Source organism: Cuculus canorus, chromosome 2 (genome assembly GCF_017976375.1).
Source record: "Cuculus canorus isolate bCucCan1 chromosome 2, bCucCan1.pri, whole genome shotgun sequence".
NCBI classification, from domain to species: Eukaryota; Metazoa; Chordata; class Aves; order Cuculiformes; family Cuculidae; genus Cuculus; species Cuculus canorus.
The window spans coordinates 111106455-111127199 of record NC_071402.1 but is presented as its reverse complement, the minus strand read 5'-3'; the positions used below and the strand labels follow the sequence as shown (position 1 = coordinate 111127199).

The 20745-nt window shown below is 39.1% G+C and overlaps 1 protein-coding gene across 2 annotated transcripts in view; it reads right to left on the bottom strand.

Moving 5' to 3' along the window:
• TRANK1 (tetratricopeptide repeat and ankyrin repeat containing 1) overlaps positions 1-20745 on the bottom strand; it is a 56607-nt gene that overhangs the window by 9282 nt on the left and 26580 nt on the right. The window contains exons 10-21 of one of the 2 annotated variants that reach the window (XM_054058964.1): positions 18921-19079; positions 18328-18579; positions 17295-17471; positions 12896-15766; positions 12088-12287; positions 11487-11624; positions 9144-9284; positions 8303-8459; positions 7646-7734; positions 3471-3574; positions 1707-1839; positions 679-824 (exon numbers count right to left, since the gene is read on the bottom strand). In XM_054058964.1, the coding sequence (XP_053914939.1) occupies positions 679-824; positions 1707-1839; positions 3471-3574; positions 7646-7734; positions 8303-8459; positions 9144-9284; positions 11487-11624; positions 12088-12287; positions 12896-15766; positions 17295-17471; positions 18328-18579; positions 18921-19079 (4567 nt within the window). The remainder of the gene's footprint in view (positions 1-678; positions 825-1706; positions 1840-3470; positions 3575-7645; positions 7735-8302; positions 8460-9143; positions 9285-11486; positions 11625-12087; positions 12288-12895; positions 15767-17294; positions 17472-18327; positions 18580-18920; positions 19080-20745) is intronic. The other variant, XM_054058965.1, reaches the window with a different exon arrangement.

Sequence of the window (20745 nt, the reverse complement as noted above, 5' to 3'; positions counted from 1 at the left end):
AATAAATGAACTGACACAAGAATGTCCTAATGAGGTCACAGGGATGGTGCCAGATGCGAAGTTCTGTCAAAAAGATACTAATAAAATTCAGTTTATGAAGCACAGTGTGAGGTAGTTCCTAACTGCTCGGAGCCAGCACAGGGCAGATGGTACGAAAAGTTCATCTCAAGACACTGGAACCAACAACCATTAGGAGCTGGTCATTAAAATTACTATTCTTTGCTCGAAGTTAAAGAGATTTTGAGAGACAAACAGCTCACTTGCCACAACTGCTGCATTATATACCACATATTTAATGGTTATAATCCTACAGATGTCAATGACTAAATGGCTAAATCCATTACTATTTCACTCATATTAAATGTTTTTGTCATATTTACCTTAAGAACCTAGTTCAGAGGACCAAGTGAAGGAAAACTTGCATGATTAGTAATACAGATTGGAAAAGAATCCCAGGAAAACAAATCTAGTCATGGCTCCAGCTGTGAACACAGTAGAATGCTTTTACCATGTCAGCATTACCCAAGTTAGGAGTCTGACAAAGTTAATTTAACTTCATATAAAACAAAGTCACCAGCCCAAACTGTTGTGAAAATTTTTATGGTGAGCCAGCTGCATTATGATGGATTTGGAAATGGAAAAGATAATTATATTCCAACATCATCCTGGAAGACATACCTTTCAACTGCCTTTGCTGCTTCTTCATAGAGTTCTTCGTGACAGTACATTTTAATTGCCAAATCAAACTCCTCAATTTGTTCATAACATTCAGATGCTTCTTTGTAGCACTGGCTTTTCTGATAGTAAACCGCAGCATCTTTCATCTGCAATGCAGAAGGCAGTAATGAGACTGAAGTGCCCTAAATAGTCAAAACTACACAAATAGAATAAATTTAGTAATTCCATCGTGTAGGTGTCTCATGGAGAAGTACACTTCAATAAATGTAATTAAAGTATCTGAATGTAATCAAATACATATTAAAGTAACCATCACTAAAACTGAAGAGATTTTTTTAAAAAACCTTACAAATATTTGTGTCCAAAAAAAAACTATAATGTAAAATTAAGTACTTTTTATTCATCCAGCTTTGTTATTACAAAACACCAAACCCACTTCTGTTGCCTTACTAATTTTTCAAAATTAACAGGATTAAATTAAAACAGTTATGGATGCAAAATGTCAACCACAGCCTTGTATCTTAAACTTTAATTATCTGGGAAAATTACTTTACATTCTTTTAGTGGAAATGAACTGCAAATTAAAAATGGTAAATATCCTCATACACTTAGAAAATTATTGTTAGTACATTGCTTAGACCTGGCAAGTTTCAAGATTCCATATAGATGGCTGTAATCAGTGAAGTTTCAATATTATTTAATGAAGAAATGGCTCAAGTTTCATGAAATCAGTCACTAATTAACTCTCAACTGCAAAGCAGAATGACTGATGGTGACATTTAAGGAAAGCCAAAGAAATAAACCTAGACTTCATAATTGTATCATTGTTCTCTTCATTCTTCTTTTGGCTGTTCTTTAACAAATGCTTCCTCTTGAATGGCCCAGCTTAAAGAGCTGTTTTAGTTTAACTATTACTACGCCACAGAAAAGTACTGTTACCTTATGAGCAAGATGAGTGGAGAAAAAAAAAAAAAAAACTGTAGGAAAACAAAAGTGATAAGGAGATGATAGTTTTGAGGATTTAATACCTTTCCTAACTTTTTACATAGTTCTGCACAAAGCCGGAACTCCTTTGAGTGAAACAGACATTTTAGTGACAGTTTTGGTTCTCCACATTCCAAGTAAGTTTTAGCCAATGTCATATATTCCATTTGTTTTTCCCTGTAGAAAGTAAGAGAAAAATACCACTAACATTCAAGTTAAGTTTAGGATCACATGATCTGTCAACCACTAACATGCAAATTAAGTTTAGTCAGCCAACACTGCAATCATATGCTCTTCTTCATACATAACCTAATGAGATATTACCTTACAATTAGTTATATTTTCCACTGACACTGTCTTGTCCAGAAGTCTTCCAGAATCTCGCTTCTTTGGCAGTAAAAAGCACTTTTTGTTTAAATTCTCAAACTAAATATACTAGCGTGGTTTCACACTGCTTCTCTTTTCTAGGTTAACTTGCTCCTTCTTCCTTTCTGCTGTTTGGCCCCAGTGCCGTGGAAGACAATAATCAAATTTGTTCTGAGCCTTCGATCTGTATAACTAAACAAGCCCCGTCTTTCTGGTATCATCACAGCACATCTATCTTCTTCCCAGACCTAGTCTGAATTCATCATTCTTGAGCCTCAAGGATCAGAACTGTACAGAGAATTTCTTATTACAGAGCAACCAGGAATCTTCTGCTTTGTACATCAGCATTTATACCTTTACTGAAAAAGCCACTTTCACTGCTTTATTATTACATATGTTCAGTCAACTTACAATATCCTGATAGACAAAATTTCTTCTCAAATTTGATCAAGTTGACAAGCACCTCAGCTTACAGCCAACTGAAAAAAGTTTTTTCAGTCCCAACAACAAATTCTTCATCACTGCAAAATTTTACAACTATCCCTATACTTCTAGCCAGGGCCACTATCATAAAACAGGTAATTAAAAAAGGTAAAACATTGATTAATTCCAGTCATAACATTTCTGCAGACGTTTCCCCCTCTCCCTTCAGTCCTAGCTTCCTCTGCTCTAATTACTCCTTATCCAATGTACTATTACTCCTAGTTTTCAGCTGACCCAGCGTGAACAGGAATTAATTCACTTAGATCTCGAGTCTTCCCCATTAGGTTTTTTTTCCTCTCTTATTTCAGACAAGTCCCAAACAATTTTTTAGACTCTTCAGGAAACTGCAAACATCCTCCCCTGTCAAACCCTTGAGCCATTTTTCCCAGCATAAACAAAATTATTAATCTCAAGATCTGTCCCTTTAAAAGTGCCCTTTGGTTCAAATCCATTGTGCTTGTTTAGTTTACATTGACTCTAACACTAATTTTACCTCAAAGCTCACTTTTTGCTAGCAGGTTTTTTTTCCCCCCAACGTACAACATCATTCCTTCGTTATGTGAATATGCAGTGGGATTAACTAGAATTGAGCACTGCTGATGGCATATGTTTTTCTATCTATATTGATGAATATAAAGCCTCTTGAGGTGATGTAAATTCTGTTGTTCTTCTCTGACATAACCAGTAAACCCTTTCAACGACCACATCTGGTTTGGACACCCTATGGTGTTCAACTGCTTTCACTACTCCCCAAAGGGAGCAGTACCCCAGATCCTCTTGGAGCTGCATTAGACTTTCCAATTTCTTAAGTCTCTTTTGCCACCTACAGACAAAGATGTGAAGACACATAGCCCCCATGGCTCTCCAATGCCTCCAGCTATGGTGGGAATCTCCTCCTGCACACAGCCATGAGGTCTGACACTGCAGAATAACGTTTTCTCACCTGCATATACACTTACCTGGGACTGCTTTTCTTTGAGCGCACTTTGAGAACGGCATCGTGTGCCAGGGCCAGTTTCGACTTCTCAGCTGCTCCTCCCTTTTGGTAACATTTGGCTGCCACCTGGGGTAAAATCATACACAGCATTCACACATACGCAACCGTCCCATGGCTTGTCACATAAAAGCAGTACTTAATTTTACAGTAATTGTAATGGAAAACAGAAAGACTGGCAGGGTGTCTGGGAGAGGTAAAAGGCAAAACATTGTAGTGTATTTTTATAACAAAAAGAAAAGCTTTAAAGTCAGTCCACATGTGACTATCACAATTAGAATTTTAATTACAATGTTTTATGTGGAAGCAGTGAACACAAAAATCCTGGCAGGCTGATAGAACAAACAGCACATATGCAATTTGAATGTTGGCCTAAAACATTAATTGGTAAGTCACCAGGCACCTACCACACACATTCTACTAATACAAGTAAGGGAAATCAGTTGATTCTGAAAGCCAAATTAAATAAAAAAGTAGGGAATATTTATTCACACTTTTACTATACCAGGCCCCCCTTTCTGTGATAAGCTAAAGAAAAACAACAGGAGTTGCCATGCTCCTAGCAAGTCATGCTCTATTATCACATTGCTCATTCTGCAATATCATTTTTTTTTATTCTATCCACTGATTTAGTATTTGCTTCTGTTTGGAAATTGCACATTGCAAGCCACTCTTAGAACTGTCAAACTGAGCAGATAATTTCTTCTTAATGTAGCAATGATAAGCAAAGATCAGGGTTATAAAGAAAACAGAATAGCAGACAATATAGCTAATACACTTCAGATTTCAAGATTAAATTGTTTCAGCTGTTTCTTTTTTATCTAAACGCTTTTCTGTACATTTAAGAAACTGACTTTTTTTTTCAAGGGGAGATAAAGACTGTGTGAATAGTGGAAGCTGATTATTTTAATTTTTGCTTTATTACAAACATCTGGTTTCCATACAAGAGTTATATGTTGCTCTCAGTGAAAACAGAAGCTTCCCTCCTGTCATGATCAAAAAAAGTATCCAAAATTTTAGTTCACAGAATTACAGACTATCTCAAGTCGGAAGAGACTCGTAAGGGTCAAGAGTCCAACACCCTGATCATCACAGGACTACCTAAAACTAAGCCATATGAGCAGAAGTATCATCCAGATGCTCCTTGAACTCTGACAAGCTTGATGCAGTGACCACTTCCCTAGGGAGTCTGTTCCAGTGACCGATAACCCTCCCAGTGAAGAGTCTTTTCCTAATGTCCAATCTAAACCTGCCTGATACAGCTTCATTCAATTTCCTCGTGTCCTATCACTGGTCACTAGAGAGAGGAGGTCAGCACCTCCCTCTCTGTTGCCCTCCTTGAGGGAGCTGGAAGCCGTGACGTGGTCACCCCTCAGCCTTCTCTTCTCCAAGCTGAACAAACCAAGTGACCTCCGCTGCTCCTCTTAAGTTTTGCCATCGAGACCTTTCACCATCTTGGTTGCCCTCCTCTGGACACACTCTAATAGTAGTCTGATGTCATTCTACTGAGGCACCCGAAACTGCATGCAGTGTTTGGGTGGGGCCACACCAGTGCAGTGCAGAGTGGGATAATGACCTCCTTCCAGCAGCTAGCTATGCTGTGCTTGATGCACTCCAGCACACAGCTGGCCCTTTTGGCTGCCTGGGCACGCTGTTGACTCACATTCAACTTGCCATCAATCCAAACCCCTAGATCTCTTCTCATAGGGCTGCTCTCCAGCCTCTTGTCTCCTACTAGTATGTATAACCAAGATTACCCTGTCTCAGGTGCAGAATCCAGCACACGTTCTTGTTGAATTTCATACAACCGGTGACTGTCCAGATCTCTTTGTAAGGCCTCTTTACCCGTAAGAAAGTCCACAGCTCCTCCTAGTTTAGTATCATCGGCAAATATAATGCACATTCAATTTCTGACTTCGGATCCTTTATAAAAACATTAAAGAGCACTGGCCCAAAAATTGAGCCCTGGGAAACCCCACTAGTGACTGGCTGCCAGTCTGATGCAACCCCACTTACTACAACTCTCTTGAACCCAACCCATCAATCAATTGCTTTCTCTACCTATTAAGGACTTGTCTATCTGTGTGCTGAACAGTTTCTCCACAAGGATACTGAGGGACACAGTATTAAAAGCTTTGCTAAAATCCAAACCCATCACATCTACTCGCATCCCTTGGTAAACTAAATGGGTGACCTTATCACTAAATGAAATTAAGTTGGTTAAGTAGGACTTTCCCCTCATGAACTTGTGCTGGCTATGACCAATGACTGCATTGTCTCTCAAGTGTTTTTCAATAACTCCCAGAAGAACTACCTTCTCTATAATTTTACCTGGCACTGAAGTGAGACTGAGATGTCTGTAATTACCAGGGTGTTCCTTCTTACACTGTTTGAAAATTGGGACATTTGCCAGCTTTCAGTTGACTGGGACCTCTCCAGACTCCCAAGAACATTGAACAAAAAAAATAGAGAGTGGTCTCTCTATAGATCACATAGAGAACGAATCCTGTTGTGCCCTATAGACTTAGGCTAATTCATATACAGCAGCAAGCCTCAAACAAGTTCAGTCAGCTGGAAGTTTATTATCCCTCCTAGTCATGGTCTTCCAACACAGGGCTCCAAGGATGCCAGGTCCTACTATCATTGTCAAAGACTGGTGCGGAAGACATTAAACATTTCTGCTTTGCCTACACCCCTATTTGTGAGGTGACCAACCTCATCAGGTATGGATCAATGTTATCAATGTGATCCTCCTTTTGCTGCAAAGCCGTTTCTGTTTTCCTTCACAGTGCTGCCCAGCCTGAACAAGCCTTAATCAAGCCTTGGCCACACAATTTTTTACCTTGCAGTAGCAAACAGCGTCTCTGTCATTCTCCTGTGTCATCTGTCCTTGCTTCCAATGTCCATACACTTTCCTCTCCCACTTAAGTTCTAGAAGAAGATCCCTGCTCAGCCAAGTTGGCCTTCTGCTCCACTTGCTTATTTCTGACACTTTGAAATCACCTGCTCCTGTGCTCTCAAGAGATGGCTCTTAAAAAGTGACCAGCATTCATGGACTCCAATATCTCCAAAGGCAGATTCCTAGGGGACCTTACTAACTAGCTCCTCCAGCAGCCCACAGTCTGCTCTCCCCATAGCCAGGGTCAATGTTTTACTAGCAGCTTTTCTCCTGTCACCAATGATTTGGAACTCAACTGCTTCATTGTCACTGTGATCAAGAGAGCCATCAATCACTACTTCACCCACCAATCCCTCTCTGTTTACAAACAACAAATCTGGAAGGGCACCTTTCCTGGCTATCTTCCTTAGTACCTGCACCAAGAAGTTATCTTCAACATGCTTCAGAAATTTCTTGGACCCGTCTGTGTCCACTGTATGACATTTCCAGCTTATGCCTGGAAAATTAGAATCATCTATAGGGCACAAGGGCAGTTGACCTAGAGATACTCCTTAATTCCATGTAGTCTAATTCACCGTCTTTGTTGTCCTGGCTGGGTTTTGCTCCCATTCCATTACCTGTCATCCCATATCTGGATTATATTAGCTACTAACTCAGGAAATAAAAGATTGCAAAATCTCCATGTTCTTTAAATAGTAAGGGAATTAAACATTCATTTTGCTCTTCTGTGGTTTTCTTAGCACTTCCTTGTGTTCTTACATGCTGTTCCTTTATGTGTTTTTTATCTATCCCTAATTACTGTCCAAAAAAGCATACAAGGGCTCTGAGATTATCACACAAATCAATATACTTCCAATAAATGTTTTTGTTTCCCTACAGTAATGTGAAATAATGTTGTCAAGCACATGATTCAGATGTACAAATTCCAGTCAATTCCATTTGTTGTTAATAATTGGTTTTTCCAAACATTTTTTATGTGCACTTTAAAATGTTTTTTCCCCTCACTGGACTGCAAATTTCTGACTAGTGAATTTAAGATTACAGACAATAGGCTTGTTTTCCACACTTACTTCTTGCAAGTCATTTACAAGTAGTTTGTAGACTTCTACGCAACCACAAACTAGGATACACTGCTACAGAACAACTGAAGGTTTACAGATAATTTCATAGATGCAAAGGAAAAAAAAAAAAGGTTTCAGAATAAACAAGAATCCTTATTTCAGATAAACATATGCTCCTACCTCCCAAAACTGGTGTTTAGCATAGTAGTCTCCTTGTGCAATCCATTCTTCCGGAGTTGAAGTTTTAGCAAACATGCTGTCATCTAAGTCTAGAAAGTCAGGGGTAATCATTCTGTTAGAATGTTAGAAAACACTTATCGTGCACTAAAATTAAGTATTAACATCACATAATGTTCCAAATTCTTTATGATTTGTGCTCACACCAGTAATAGTAACTATGCGTTAAACGCATTTTATCCCTTTCAGTCATCACTGAAAATCAACAAGTTGGTTTTAGTTTTGTAAGTCCTTTAAAAATCATGCTTGTATTTTGCACAAAACTTTGAGTAAACCCACTGTTTTTACAAAACCAAAATTCTTTCATGCGATAAATCTCTTTTCAATGGGATGATTTTCTGTGAACAGTCTTCATTACTGCGAACGACAAATTCTACTAATGAATTAGCAATGAAGTTATGTATTAACATACACAACTATGTTTAGAGCCAAAAGAAATAAGAACTGCTGAAACCAGTGGAAATTTGCTAGGGCAGTTATCAATGCAATACCAAGGGACCAAGGAATTTAACCTTCTTTATTATACAGACTAAAAGCAAGAATGCATGAGTAGGCTGTCCTGTTTGATGGTCTTCTAAGAAAATTTGATGATAACTTTACCTTTCTTTTCATCTGCTTTGACAACCTGAACTAATTCTCTTTGGATGAAATACTTAAAAGCTGCAGCCCGTTTATCACTGTCTTCATCGAAGATCCAAAGATTGACCCTGGCTCTTGTAATGGCAGTGTACAGTTGCTTCAGTTCTCCATTCAGCAACTGAAAGAGAACAACAAAAAAAAAAAACCAGACCAAAATAAAACAAAAAATTAAACACCAGATGAGCCAAACTGCTACAAAGAAACATATCTTGCAGTTACAATAAAACAGTAAATAGATACAGAGTAACAAATAAGAAAGTATCTTCAAGTAAGAACGTCTAAATATCAAATATATAATTTTTCAATTACATAAGCCTTTGTCCAGCTAATTTGCATACAACTACTGCTAGAGTAAATCTAGCAGCTGCAGGTGTGACAGTCTACTTGCCTTCTAATCACGTGCATATATAATTACTGATTTTTTACCATACAATCCAGAAAATCTCACTAGATGCTAAGAAGTTTCCTTAATTTTAAGGCAGTGACATCAATCTGAAACCAGACTAAAGTAATAATAAATATTGACAAGCTGATTTGCTAATTTTTTTAACCATGGCTGTTCTGTAAATATAAGTCTATTGCATGTAGGTTTTGTTCCCTCTTCAAATCACATTTGCAAAAAACATCTTAGCTTTCAAAATCAAGATTATATTATAAAAATGTGAACAGCTACTAAAAATATAAAGCAACCTCGATACACGTGGAACTACAAGATGAAAGTATCTTTCAAAGAAATTTCCTTACTTCTAAGATTCAAGAATTTAGTTTATTTTTAAAATTTCCAATGTTACAAAAAACTCACCTTGTACATTTCCATATTAAACGGAGTTCTTTTCTGCATACCAGTAGCATCCTCAAAAGGCATTTCAATTAGCAATTTACTTCCCACTTCCACATCTGAACCAGGACTGTAAGAAGAAATGATCTTCCATTCTTTGCTAGCCTAAAACGTCACGAGAATGAGGTTACTTGTATGCAGCAACAACTACTACTCACATATGCAAATAAGGTCTTACGTTCTGACCGACTAACACACCTCCACAATTTAAGAAGGCTTAAGGATGGGTGGAAAAAAAAATTATCTCAGGGATAAGTATGACCACCGATTTTCAAGAAAGCTGAACTTCACCTCAATATAAGCATTACTGTAGGGTAACCTTTGTTTGAGAGGCACAGCATATGAGGCGATCATCAACTTGAATAAACAACTTTCCCTGAAACATCTAGTAGAGAGTAATGTCCTCCTGAGCCAGCGAGACCAACATGAGGAATGCGAATACATGGCTTGGTGTAGAGTGTATATAGTTCAGAGCTTGAAGCAACATGATACAGGTTAACTGTCTTCTTACTAAGAAAAAATGAAGCAAACTTTTCTTGCAAAACGTATTTTGAAGTTACAATTGCAATAAATCATCGAACAAAACCTTCCTAAGCCTATCAAGGATTACAACCAGCTAATGGTATCAGTTCGGTCAGCAGCTGGCTAGGTTTTGCAGGGTTTTTTTCCCCTTTTAGATTCTTCATTCATACCTGCTTCTTGAAACAAGACCCATTTCAAATCTCATTTTCAATAAAAAGAAAACACAACACATTACGACCAGCACAGAGCCACATTTGCCGTGTTAGCAGCAGTTCATAAATTCAGCTTTTCAAAACTAGAAAACCAAAGGGTGAACTTCTTTCTTGCCTGCTTGTTTAACTGCTCAAATCAACTCAATTACTCACAACTCACAGGAAAACAGAATTATATGGCAATAGTTCTCAAGCCTGACACACACTAGTCTAGTTGAGTTAAAATGTCCAACATACTTGACTCCAGATTCTGCAATGAGTTCACCATTTTACTGACCACAACTTGCATCACCAAAAATGTATCAGCTTCAAGAAATCTATTATGACAGCCACTATAATACTGTCCCCAAAATCTCAGTAAGCAAGATTCAAGGTCATTTGCCTCAAGTTCCTTCCTTTCTCCCTCCCCACATAACGTCTACTTGTTTCTATGAAGAGTCACAAGTAAGCTGCCCCTGTTTTCCTTTACACATCTATGGTTCTCATCTGCTGAAAACCACATCCAAGACGCTCTTTTAAGGGCTAGAAGCAGAGGGCATTTGCAACAGAAATGTTCATACTGAATGTTTAACTGCAGAGCAGCTCAGTCGTAGGCATTCTTGAGTCTCTGCAGGCATGTTCAGTAAAGATGCTGTCTACTGCCTGGCTGGGGTGGATTGCCAGGGCTTGGTGACACTCCAGCTTCTATGGCAGACAGCTCTTTGCAAGGAGCCCCAAACATCACACTTCTGCCAGTTTGGGATTTACAGGAAACCCAGAAGGGGCAGAGTCTGAGCTCTCTGGAGAATCACCAAGGAAGAAAGGGAAGTATATAAACACAAACCAAAACACCTTCAGGAAAAAAAGCCTTCCTCATTCGAGGCTATCTGCAGGCAATGGTCTTTACTATAAAGAACATCCTGTTTCCTGACAATTCCTGAGCTAGACAAGAAGGAGTTCTCCGGAGCTAGGCTGTGGATGGCTAGAGAGCACATCCCCTACCTCCAAACTCATACACGCACTATTTGATTCTAAACATAATTGTTTTACAAAACTTTTAATAAAGAAGAAAATAAATAATTCTGTTTCATTTTGTCTGAGGCTGACAAATTATTTCAAGTCTATGACCCAGCACACCAAAAAAAAAATCACACTGTGAACAAGAGTGTTGATACAATGCAAGGTGGTTTACGTGCTGTTTTGGAACACAGAACACTAGTAGAAGACAAAAGGTATATGAGGGTGATGCATGGGTCCCTCCATGCCTCTGAGCTGGAACATGGAAGAGCTGGTAGGGACATGCTGTAAGTTACTGCAGTAGTCTTAGCATGTAGCAAAAGTTTCTATGTGTACACGTGCTGTTGTATGAACCCAAAGGCTTTTCCTTACATTGCAACAACCAGTCTAAAGGAAAACGCAGTACTAAGGGAAGAAGTGTCAATTCATAAACCTATAAGCTCTGTTTGCTACTGTGAAGAAACCAACTATTTTGAGATGAAACAATGAGTCCTCCCTCCAGTAGAAAGGCAGTTAGACCACCTGTAAAATGAAGACATTAACAAAAAATTTAAAAAAATCCAGAAGAATTAAATACCTCCGAGTCAGTGAAAAAGTTGTAAAGGAGTACATCATCAAATTCCAAGCCCTTTGCTTCATAAACTGTCAGTACAAGTGCTAAACTGAGTTCCTCAGGTATCTTCTCCTTTGCAGTTTCATTTGCCACTAATACCACCTGTCGTAAAATACATTAATGAGAAGAATATATTAGAAAGCAAAAAAAGGTAACAGCCTCACAGAAAGGGCACACAAACGTCTGATAATGCAAGAGCTTTCTCAAAACCAGCATTTAACACTGACATTTCAGAACACTCCACAAAAAAGTCACAAAGTTGCCACTAGAAGACTGACAAATGCATGGTATGAGAAGACAGTCACAGATCTGGTGTAAGAAAATTTGGAGTTAGAAAGGAACAGGACAGGAAGCATCTGACACAAGAAAGAATAGAAAGAGTCAGACGTGTCTTAAGAAGAAACAGAAACCAACCCAATAAAGGTTTCTAACTTTAAAAAGCATAATTTATCACTGAGATACAAAGACTTCATAAAAGAAAGCTTTGGGCAGTCCATATAAAATTATGATTTAGCATCAGAGCTGGAAGAATCTGCAAAGAGCCATATACCTAAGAAAAGCAAACCTGATGTGCTCCAAATTCAATGGGCTGTGTTTTCCTTTTGTTGCCCCTCAGCAGAATCGCTAGGTCACTAACACTGCAGGACTCCAAGACCGTAGGTTTTGGTCCATCAAAGAGACCGCAGTCCTTAGGAAGCCGATCAAAAGATTCTGGGAAATAATGCTGAAGCAAGTCAACCACTCCAGATGCTAAATGGAGAATACCTGTAATAAGCAGAAGACAGATCTTAAACTTCAGTCTGTCTCATACTCTCTCACAAACACACTTTTAAAGAACTTGTTAGAATTCTGAAATCAAGAAATATCATGACAAAAACACTAGTCAGAGAAGAAAGAAGCAGTAAGGTCCACTTCACATTCCTGCCATTTTGACTGGACCTCATGCTTGGCCTGTAAAGATCAGAAAGCACGCCACAAAGGCTTAGCCGTGTCCTCACAAAATGAAGGTAACAAATGAGAAACAAATATGAAAAGCAGAAGTAGTACACCAATGCTGCAAAGTCTGGTGGTTTGGAGATGGGACAACAGAAATGGGTTTGATTATTTGTGAAGTTTTCCTTCAAACAAATACAGTCAAAACATGCAGTAATCATGAGTGCTCAGAAATGACTGTTCACAAGAAGTTCATACTTGCGTTTCCAGTTCAGATGTCAAAATAAAGAATTTGCATCTCAGAAAAAAGCAGACTATATGATCGCTTAAAAAAAAACAGGCTACTCAAAAATGCTTTGAATTGGCCAATAGAAAATATCAATCATTAGTGACACCTCAAGAGCACAAGGCTGAGATCATAAAAAAATTTGTTACTGTACCTGAATGGGATCTGTAGTTCTGGTACAACTGATATATCCTTTTTGGTTTTCTAACACGCTGCTTCTTGTTCATGGAGTTCTTGCTTGCGTAATGAAAGAGTGACCTCAGATCACTAAAACGAAACGCAACTCCTTTCATTATGCTCTGGGCAGTGTCACCAGTTAGAAACATGGCATTAGGGTCATTGATGCATTTCATTAAAAGCGCTAGCTCAGCTTGGGTGAAATCCTGTATCTCATCACCATAAAATTCATGGATGGACCACGGCAGCTCACTGAGCTTTGACAGTCTTTGAGACAAATTATACAGCAAATCTTCTTCATCAAAGTAACCTCTCTGTGATCGTATCTGCTCATAAAGACAGAAGAGCTGATAGATTTCACTCCTGTCTTCTGTAAAGTTTGGTGATCTCTTTCGGCCTAGCTTTTTGTACTGGTCCTCAGTAAGTTTACCTTCAAAGCAACTGAGAGCCTCAAAAGACCCTTTCAGAAATGATTTTATTTCTTTCCACACCAGTGCTGGATTGTACAAGCTTTTACCTTTTATCATTTTCGGCCATATTTCATTTGCAAATACATTGTAAGTCACAAAAGTCCGAGGATCACTTTCCTTTGAGTATGCATCTGCATCTCCTTCATCATCACTGTGTTCTGCTTCAACATTATCTTCTTCATCCTCATCTTGCCAATTTGGTACAACCAAGTCTTCCTGAGGACTCCAACCAACAATGCTTCTTTTAAGGCTTCCATCTTCATCTCTAGGAAAAAATGGGTCAGGCATGGATGCATCCAATAACAGCAACAACTGCTTGGAGGTCACAAAGAGTGGAAAATTTTCATCTTTAATGTCCTGTAGCTTGTGAACATTTGGCTCCAGAGGCTTGAAGTGACTGGTTATCTTGGAAGACTTGCTAAGTTCAATGAAATTCTTCTGAACTTCTTGGCACAGGACAGGATTTTTTGTCACGAAGATTTGGTGCAGGTGCTCCAGCCTGTTTGATGCTTCTGCGCTATGCATTTGCTCTTCTTCATGGTCATCGCATGAATTCACTTCCACATCAGCTGCACCTGCCGGAACCTTTTCATCCTTGCTATCTTGGTTTTGCTCATCGCTCATCTGCTCCTCACCTGAATCATCACCATCCTGGTTTAGCTCTTCCTTCTCTAGCTTAGCTTTTTCAACCTCATTGCACTGTCTTTGCTGCCATGTTTGCCTCTCCAGCAAAGGACCATTTGCCAGGGTGGATTTTTCCCAGTATGAATAGAACTTCTTCCAAAGCCTATACAAGCAGCAAGTTGTCTTCCCTGTCCCACTTCGCCCAATTAAAATGATTGGTTCCATGGGCTTTGGATTAAGATCAATTACTGCATACTCCAATTCCCCAACTCGGAAAGGGTATTCAACAGAAGAATGTACATCATTTATAATGTTTAGTGCCATGTTAGTACTGAAGCTGTGGAATTTCAATATATTGTATTCCAATTCTGCTGCACTGGCTGGAGGGAAATACTCTGGTATAGTATTTCCTTTTAATTTTTCTGCCTCAGAGTCTTCAACATAACAACGTGGAACACGCTTCTGTGTTGTCACATTGTGGTTCTGATGTCCTTCATTTATGCCCTTAAGCTTTTTCCTCAAGATGCAGGATAAACCACGATTGTAGGAAATACATATATTTTCTAAGACACGGTTCAGCTTGCAGTGGTCAAGAACAATGGCCCAAATTCTGATTATTTCCGTGTAAACTCTACCTGATCTTTCTGGAAGACTTTTTGTCTGTTCTGTCTCCATAATCTTTTCTGGACTCTCACTGCAACGAGGAGAAAAGTCAATTGCAAGTTCCCATAGCATTCTTGCACCTTTGCCCAACTTGGCTTCATACAGTTGGATATCAGCTTTCAAGTGTTTCAGTGGCTTCTGAAGGCCCTTAGTCCATTCACCATTACCAAGCCGCTTAATTGTCATTATCGTTCTAGTTTTCAGATAATGAGGGACAGCTTTGCTGCCCAATGTCTTCAGCGTTTCAGGAGTGCACTCTATTTCCCAGGTCATGTTATCAAACTCCTGCACATATGCCTCAACATCCAGAATCTGTCCCTTCTCTCCTTCTGGTTCTTCCTTCTCTCCATTTGGTAGGGCCATACTAAATTCCCCCGCTCCCTTCTTTTTCTCCCCATCATTCTCTTTTCTTTCAGGATGAGCTATGCTTCCACAAGGTTGTGAGGACTCGCTTCTCTCTTCCAAATCAGTCTGGGCTGATGACGGCTTTTGTATCACAGGATGATCCTTTCTCAGGGTGTCACTCAGTTTCAGTTGCTGAATTAAAGCTGTGATTGCCTGAAGTAGACTTTCCTGCAGCGTTAAGGGGCTATTTATTCTTTCTGTTTCCTGCTGCACCAACTGATCTTTTTTTGTCTTTACAGAACAGGTTTTTTTAAAATCATTATGCACTGCATTGCCAGATGGTGTCTTTAACGAGGACTCATATGAAGAATGCCCTGTGCTCTTTGGCTGTGAAATCTCGGAGGCCGGAGTGGGCTTAGATGTTTTAACTGACTGCCCTGCTATATCCTGTCGGTACTTCTTTTTCTCCAGTGCAGCATTATTCCAGGCAAGTAGCAGTGGGTCATTTTTTTTAATTCTATGCCTCACATCTCTCCCTAATTTGTTTTTTATATTAAAGTTAATATCAAATTTTGCCAATGACTCCATTATTCTCTTAGCCTGTTTTGAAAATCCTCTCTGAAAAACAACATGCATCACTGTATTCCCATTCCCATCTTGTATGTTTGGATTAAGATATGGAAAGTCAGAAGGTCTTGAAGCAAAGAGGTCAAGTAGATAGTTCAGGATGTTTAAACCAGTGCCATCTGAAAGCAAGAGAAGACATTAAAAAATTACTTGCTTTACAAGGCTGCTTTTGTAGACCAACAAGTTTTAATACTTTTCTTCTGCAGCTGTTAAAGGAAAACCAATTTGCTTTAAAAAAAAAAAAATCTACCTTTCCTGTTTGTAAAATATGCTTATTTGAAATGCCTTAAATGAGCTTTTCTAATATTCAAGGGAAACAATACAACAGCAGCAAAGCTTTATAACACCCTAGTGCTGTGATCTTGCTTGTGGCATCAGTCAGTTTCATTCCTTTTTTAACCCCTGGGTGCAGTGAGTTCATTCATCTTCCAACATCAACCCTGACTTCTCCCCAAGGTAGGGTGGTAACTCTGGTCATGTGGACAAGCAGCAGCTCTGGGTACCGCTCTGGGGTCATTTCGTTCACTTTAATATGACACCCAGAAGTGTTATATTATTTAGTAAACTTTGGTTTACTAAAATAACCTGTGGCAAATCCCAATTACTTCCTGATAGCTGAGGTCCCTAGAGCAATTTCCTACAAAATAAGATTAGTCCAACCCCTCCCTGGGGAAAACAAACAAACAGCAAAAAAAAGAAATATTCTACAGCTTTCTGGATTTAAACCAGATAATGTACATGAAACATTTCTTTCTCATCCGTAAAATAGTGACACGCCAAAATCATTGTAAAGAAATTCCATCTGAAAAACTTTACACAGTGAAAAATACTTAAGAGAAGATATTGTCATTGGACTTCTTGACCACTTGATTTAAAACTTACAACTGGCAGTATCTATGCTTTTAATACCTCTAAAGCTACTAAATGAAATTCTTAAGCTTTAATGGATAAACGGATAAATATTTATCCATAAAAATGGATAAATTCAGTATTTTTTAATTATTTCAATCTTTCAACTCAAAAACGCACTTTTTCTTAATCAAACCTGACTTTGGGGCTTAATTTTATAGTTTATCCTAATTTCTTACATTTTTATGTAAGTCTTACAGTCCTCTCACTCACTCCTCCTCTGAACAAAACTTTGCATGATTTATAACTGAATAAAAATTCGTAAATAGATTCCAGATGTCACCCTAGGATCTCCTTCAAAGTCTGCTGTCATTGCTCTGCCTTTACATTTGTTTCTTCCTAGATCCTCCCCATTTACTTAATTCACGCCTACTACATGTTTTACAGGGTTTCAAATATGATTAAATAAGAATATGTTCACAAAAAAGTAACTGATGAAGACACTACAACTGCTTGATCCCCTGAAGTCACCTGAGCCACCATTAACTCTCCTCATTGTCCAAGCAAGCACAAAGCAGAACACATCAGCTTAAAGACTGGTGTGTATCCTCTGTCTTGCAAGCTTTAGGGGATGAGACAGTCAAAGATCCTGATCTGCTGCTATGACACCAGTAAACAGCAGCAGAAGGCTGGACAGGTAAGAAATAGGGATGTTTTCAACAGCGGCTGTGAGAAAGAATGGTGCACATCTGCTAGAGCCCTTTGTGTCCCCAAGTTCCAGACACACAAAAGCCTCACCTTTATTATTTAAACAGATGGAAACTGCAGCATGCAAAGGAGTATCTCCTTGTGCAATGGAGACTTTTCGAGGATCTGCACCTTTGGTCAGCAGCAAATACACCAGTTCAAAATAATTCTTCTTGAGGCATATTTGCAGTGGTATTTCAGGGTTGGTTCCAATCCCATCTGGCAGAGCTGGTGTGGATGACATGAACAGATCAGGTGTTAAACCTGATACACTAGATCTGCAGACTACAGAACGTTCTAAACCAATGAAGGTACATAGTGATTGCTGAGCAGACAACATTTTTTTTTGGTTAGCCTTTGGCATGTATCTGTTAAAGAGTTATTGACTAAGAAAACCTTCAGAATCTCCTCTGATATCCCACTAAGCTGAGCAACCAGTCGTCCTGTTTTGATAGGAAGACAGAAAGGCCGGAATATATCTTCTGCAAGGAATTCAGCTGACTGAAACAAGAAGCCTCCTTGCACTTCTGGTGCTCACAAGCTGCAGCAGGACTGTGCTTCCAAAATTTATAGCTAAGTTATAAGACGAAATGAAAAATGTCACAGTAAACCTAGGAATAAACCTCATGCAAAACAATAAAGTGATGATGCCCACACTAGCTAAAAAAACCCAGACATTTGGTCAAACCTTTGCAATCACTGAAACAGTCCAGTACTTGTAACATAAAAATAGACTGAACCCAAAGTCTGTGGCTTACAGTTTCTATCAACCAGTATGATGATATCATAGCTGAAGACAGAGAAATTAAAAACTAAAGAAACTGCAAGCAACGAAGCAACAATAATCTTTGGCCTTTTACCTTTTACCAACCCTGACAGCCAAATTTGAAAAACATCCATCCCATGTAGCCCTACTAGCTTCCCCACAGTGGATGCAGCCAGTGGACTGCACTCCAGCACGCTGCTGCACTTACACAGAGCCAGAAAAAACATGCATTGGTACTTCTGAAACTATGTTTCTCCAAACATACCAAATAAAATATTGGATCTATTATAAAACATTAATATTGCATAGTTTTTTCACCTCCTCGTTCAATCAAGCATCTTATGAGGTGCACTTGCTTATCCGATCTGTCACACTGCTGGATAATGTTGCCAATGTCAACATCTGAAAGATTGCAGTTTTTGAAGAGTCCTCCATGTGACGGCTCTTCCCCACTGGCCTTCCCTGTTAGCAGCAGCAAAACTTTATGCCACATTTGCTTCTCCAGCAACTGTTTTATGAAGCTGTTAGCACAGGCATGGGAGATTTCGCAAACTATCCCTTCAGGGATTTCTGCAAGACAGTCAAGACAACATAACTCACTCAAAACATATAATAAAATCAATCTCACTGTGAATGAAATTTAAAGTAATGAATTCGTTAAATTCAAAGTACAGAACAGCAAAACACAGCACTTGCATCTTTTGATTGCTCACGCTGAAATTTTGTGCATATTCTGGTAGTTCTATGTGCAAAACACAGTAGTAAAAGTAAGTAAAAGTACATTGTTCCAGTAGTATCAGTTGCAGAAACAGGAAAGGAAGAGTAGGAAAGCAAAAACTGCATGTTAGCATCAAATACATTTTTCACAGTGATTAAGTTTTGTGAAGGGGATAAATGGGAACTCGCTGTACCTCTCACAGAAGACAGTAGTTTCAGAAATCGCTTCACTGCATCTTCCTGCAGTACATTTTTATGATGTGCTCCATTTTCAGATTTGTAGAACTGGATGAACTGTTCAAGAACATCCAGGAGAGAACCTGTGTCAGCTATGGCTCTGCTTTCATTCTCTGCTGCAAAACATTACAGAAATTGAAAACCCAGTTCTTTGCTAGCATGTTTTCAGGGCAAGACTGTAATACATTGCATCTCACAGCTCTGAGAAACGTGTAGGGGCCAGTTAAAATGAGATGGCTGAAACTTACTGCCAAAGCCAGTCCTGTAATGGACTGCATATCCCAAATGATATTTGACATACTCGTCAAATACACTCTTTACCATAATACACTAAGCTGAAAATTGTTATAGTTCACAAGCTGATCTGCATGTAGGCAAGACACCATTGCCTTGCAGTGATATCGCTGTTCAGAATTCTTAAGAGTAGGTGACTAAAAACAGTAGTTTTTTCAGCACAGTTTTAACCAGGTATCCTGAGCTTGTCTGACTCCTATGGGGCATTTAAGAAATACAGTCACAAAATAACTTGTCCACTTAAAGGAAAAAATCAAAACAAACCAAAACCCCACAACACCAAAATCATACCTACAAGTTTAAGAGATACTTAGGCAATGAGCAATGGCAGGTTTCCAATTGTGTCCTAATAAATGCCCTTAAAAGACAAGTGAAAGACTTGGCCTGACTTCCCTAAAGCCTTTGAGGAATTCAAGTACATCGAAGATGAAACAAAACAGTAGCTTTATGCCTTAGGACAAAGAGACAGATAAGAATGGTCAGGTTTTTAGGAACAAGGACTCAGACTGGTTATTTATCTGCTCATCCTCCAGCCTCTCCTTTTGCACTAAGACGAGAAAATTCCTGGGGGCTGTGCTTTGGGAAAAAAAAAACCCAAAAGAAACCCATAGAAGACAGACTGAGCTATCTGGAAACCAAGGAAAGCAACTACCACCAGAGGGTGAGTGGTGTTCATCTTGTAACTGAGAACTACTGGGTTAAGACCTTCTCCAGAACAGAGCAGGAAATTTCTACAGTAAAGGAAGAGGAACTGTAGGAAACTGCTTGCCAGGAGCCTTAACATGGAAGTGCAATGAAATCTAGTGCTTTCCAGCAAACTTTCATGCAATACACACATGAAACCAGGCACATAGCCTAAAAAACTTTGGGTTTTGCCAAGCTTGATTTGCCTGTGCAGTCTTTTGCTCCATCTGTGCTTTGATCTACATGACATAAGCAAGTTCTGGTTTGAAAAGATTATCCTTTGGGATAGTACAGTAACGATGCTAACACAAGTATTACCTTAAAGTTCTGGTTGGTACGTGCCAAGGAAAACAAACAGATCAGGCACCAAGTCATCTCGGAAAGACTACTGAAGAAGTGCTTTCAGGATGAACAATGTCGATGGTTAAGACTTATTTTTAAACAGCAGTCTAAAACACGGCATGAAAAGATCAGCTGCAGGATCTACCTGCTGAGTTTCTGAACCTCAGATTCCTGCAGTAACTTCTTGCCTAACCAGCCAATCCATCAGTTCTCATGTGGATACTCACAACAGCTTCTCTGAATGGCCTCCTATGACTGGATCCTCAGCTCAAAGCGTCTGTTGCCCACTACAGTCTCTTTCATAGCTGTGATGTAAGTAGCAACTAAGCTGTAGCACCATGCTGCCAATAAGGTCCAGCCTTCAGAGCCCGTCCAGTCCAGAGGGCAGACAGTGCCTCATTTCCTGCCCTAGCTAGCACCTCTCTGACCATACTGTAGTACAGACAGCTCAGCTTGCTCCAT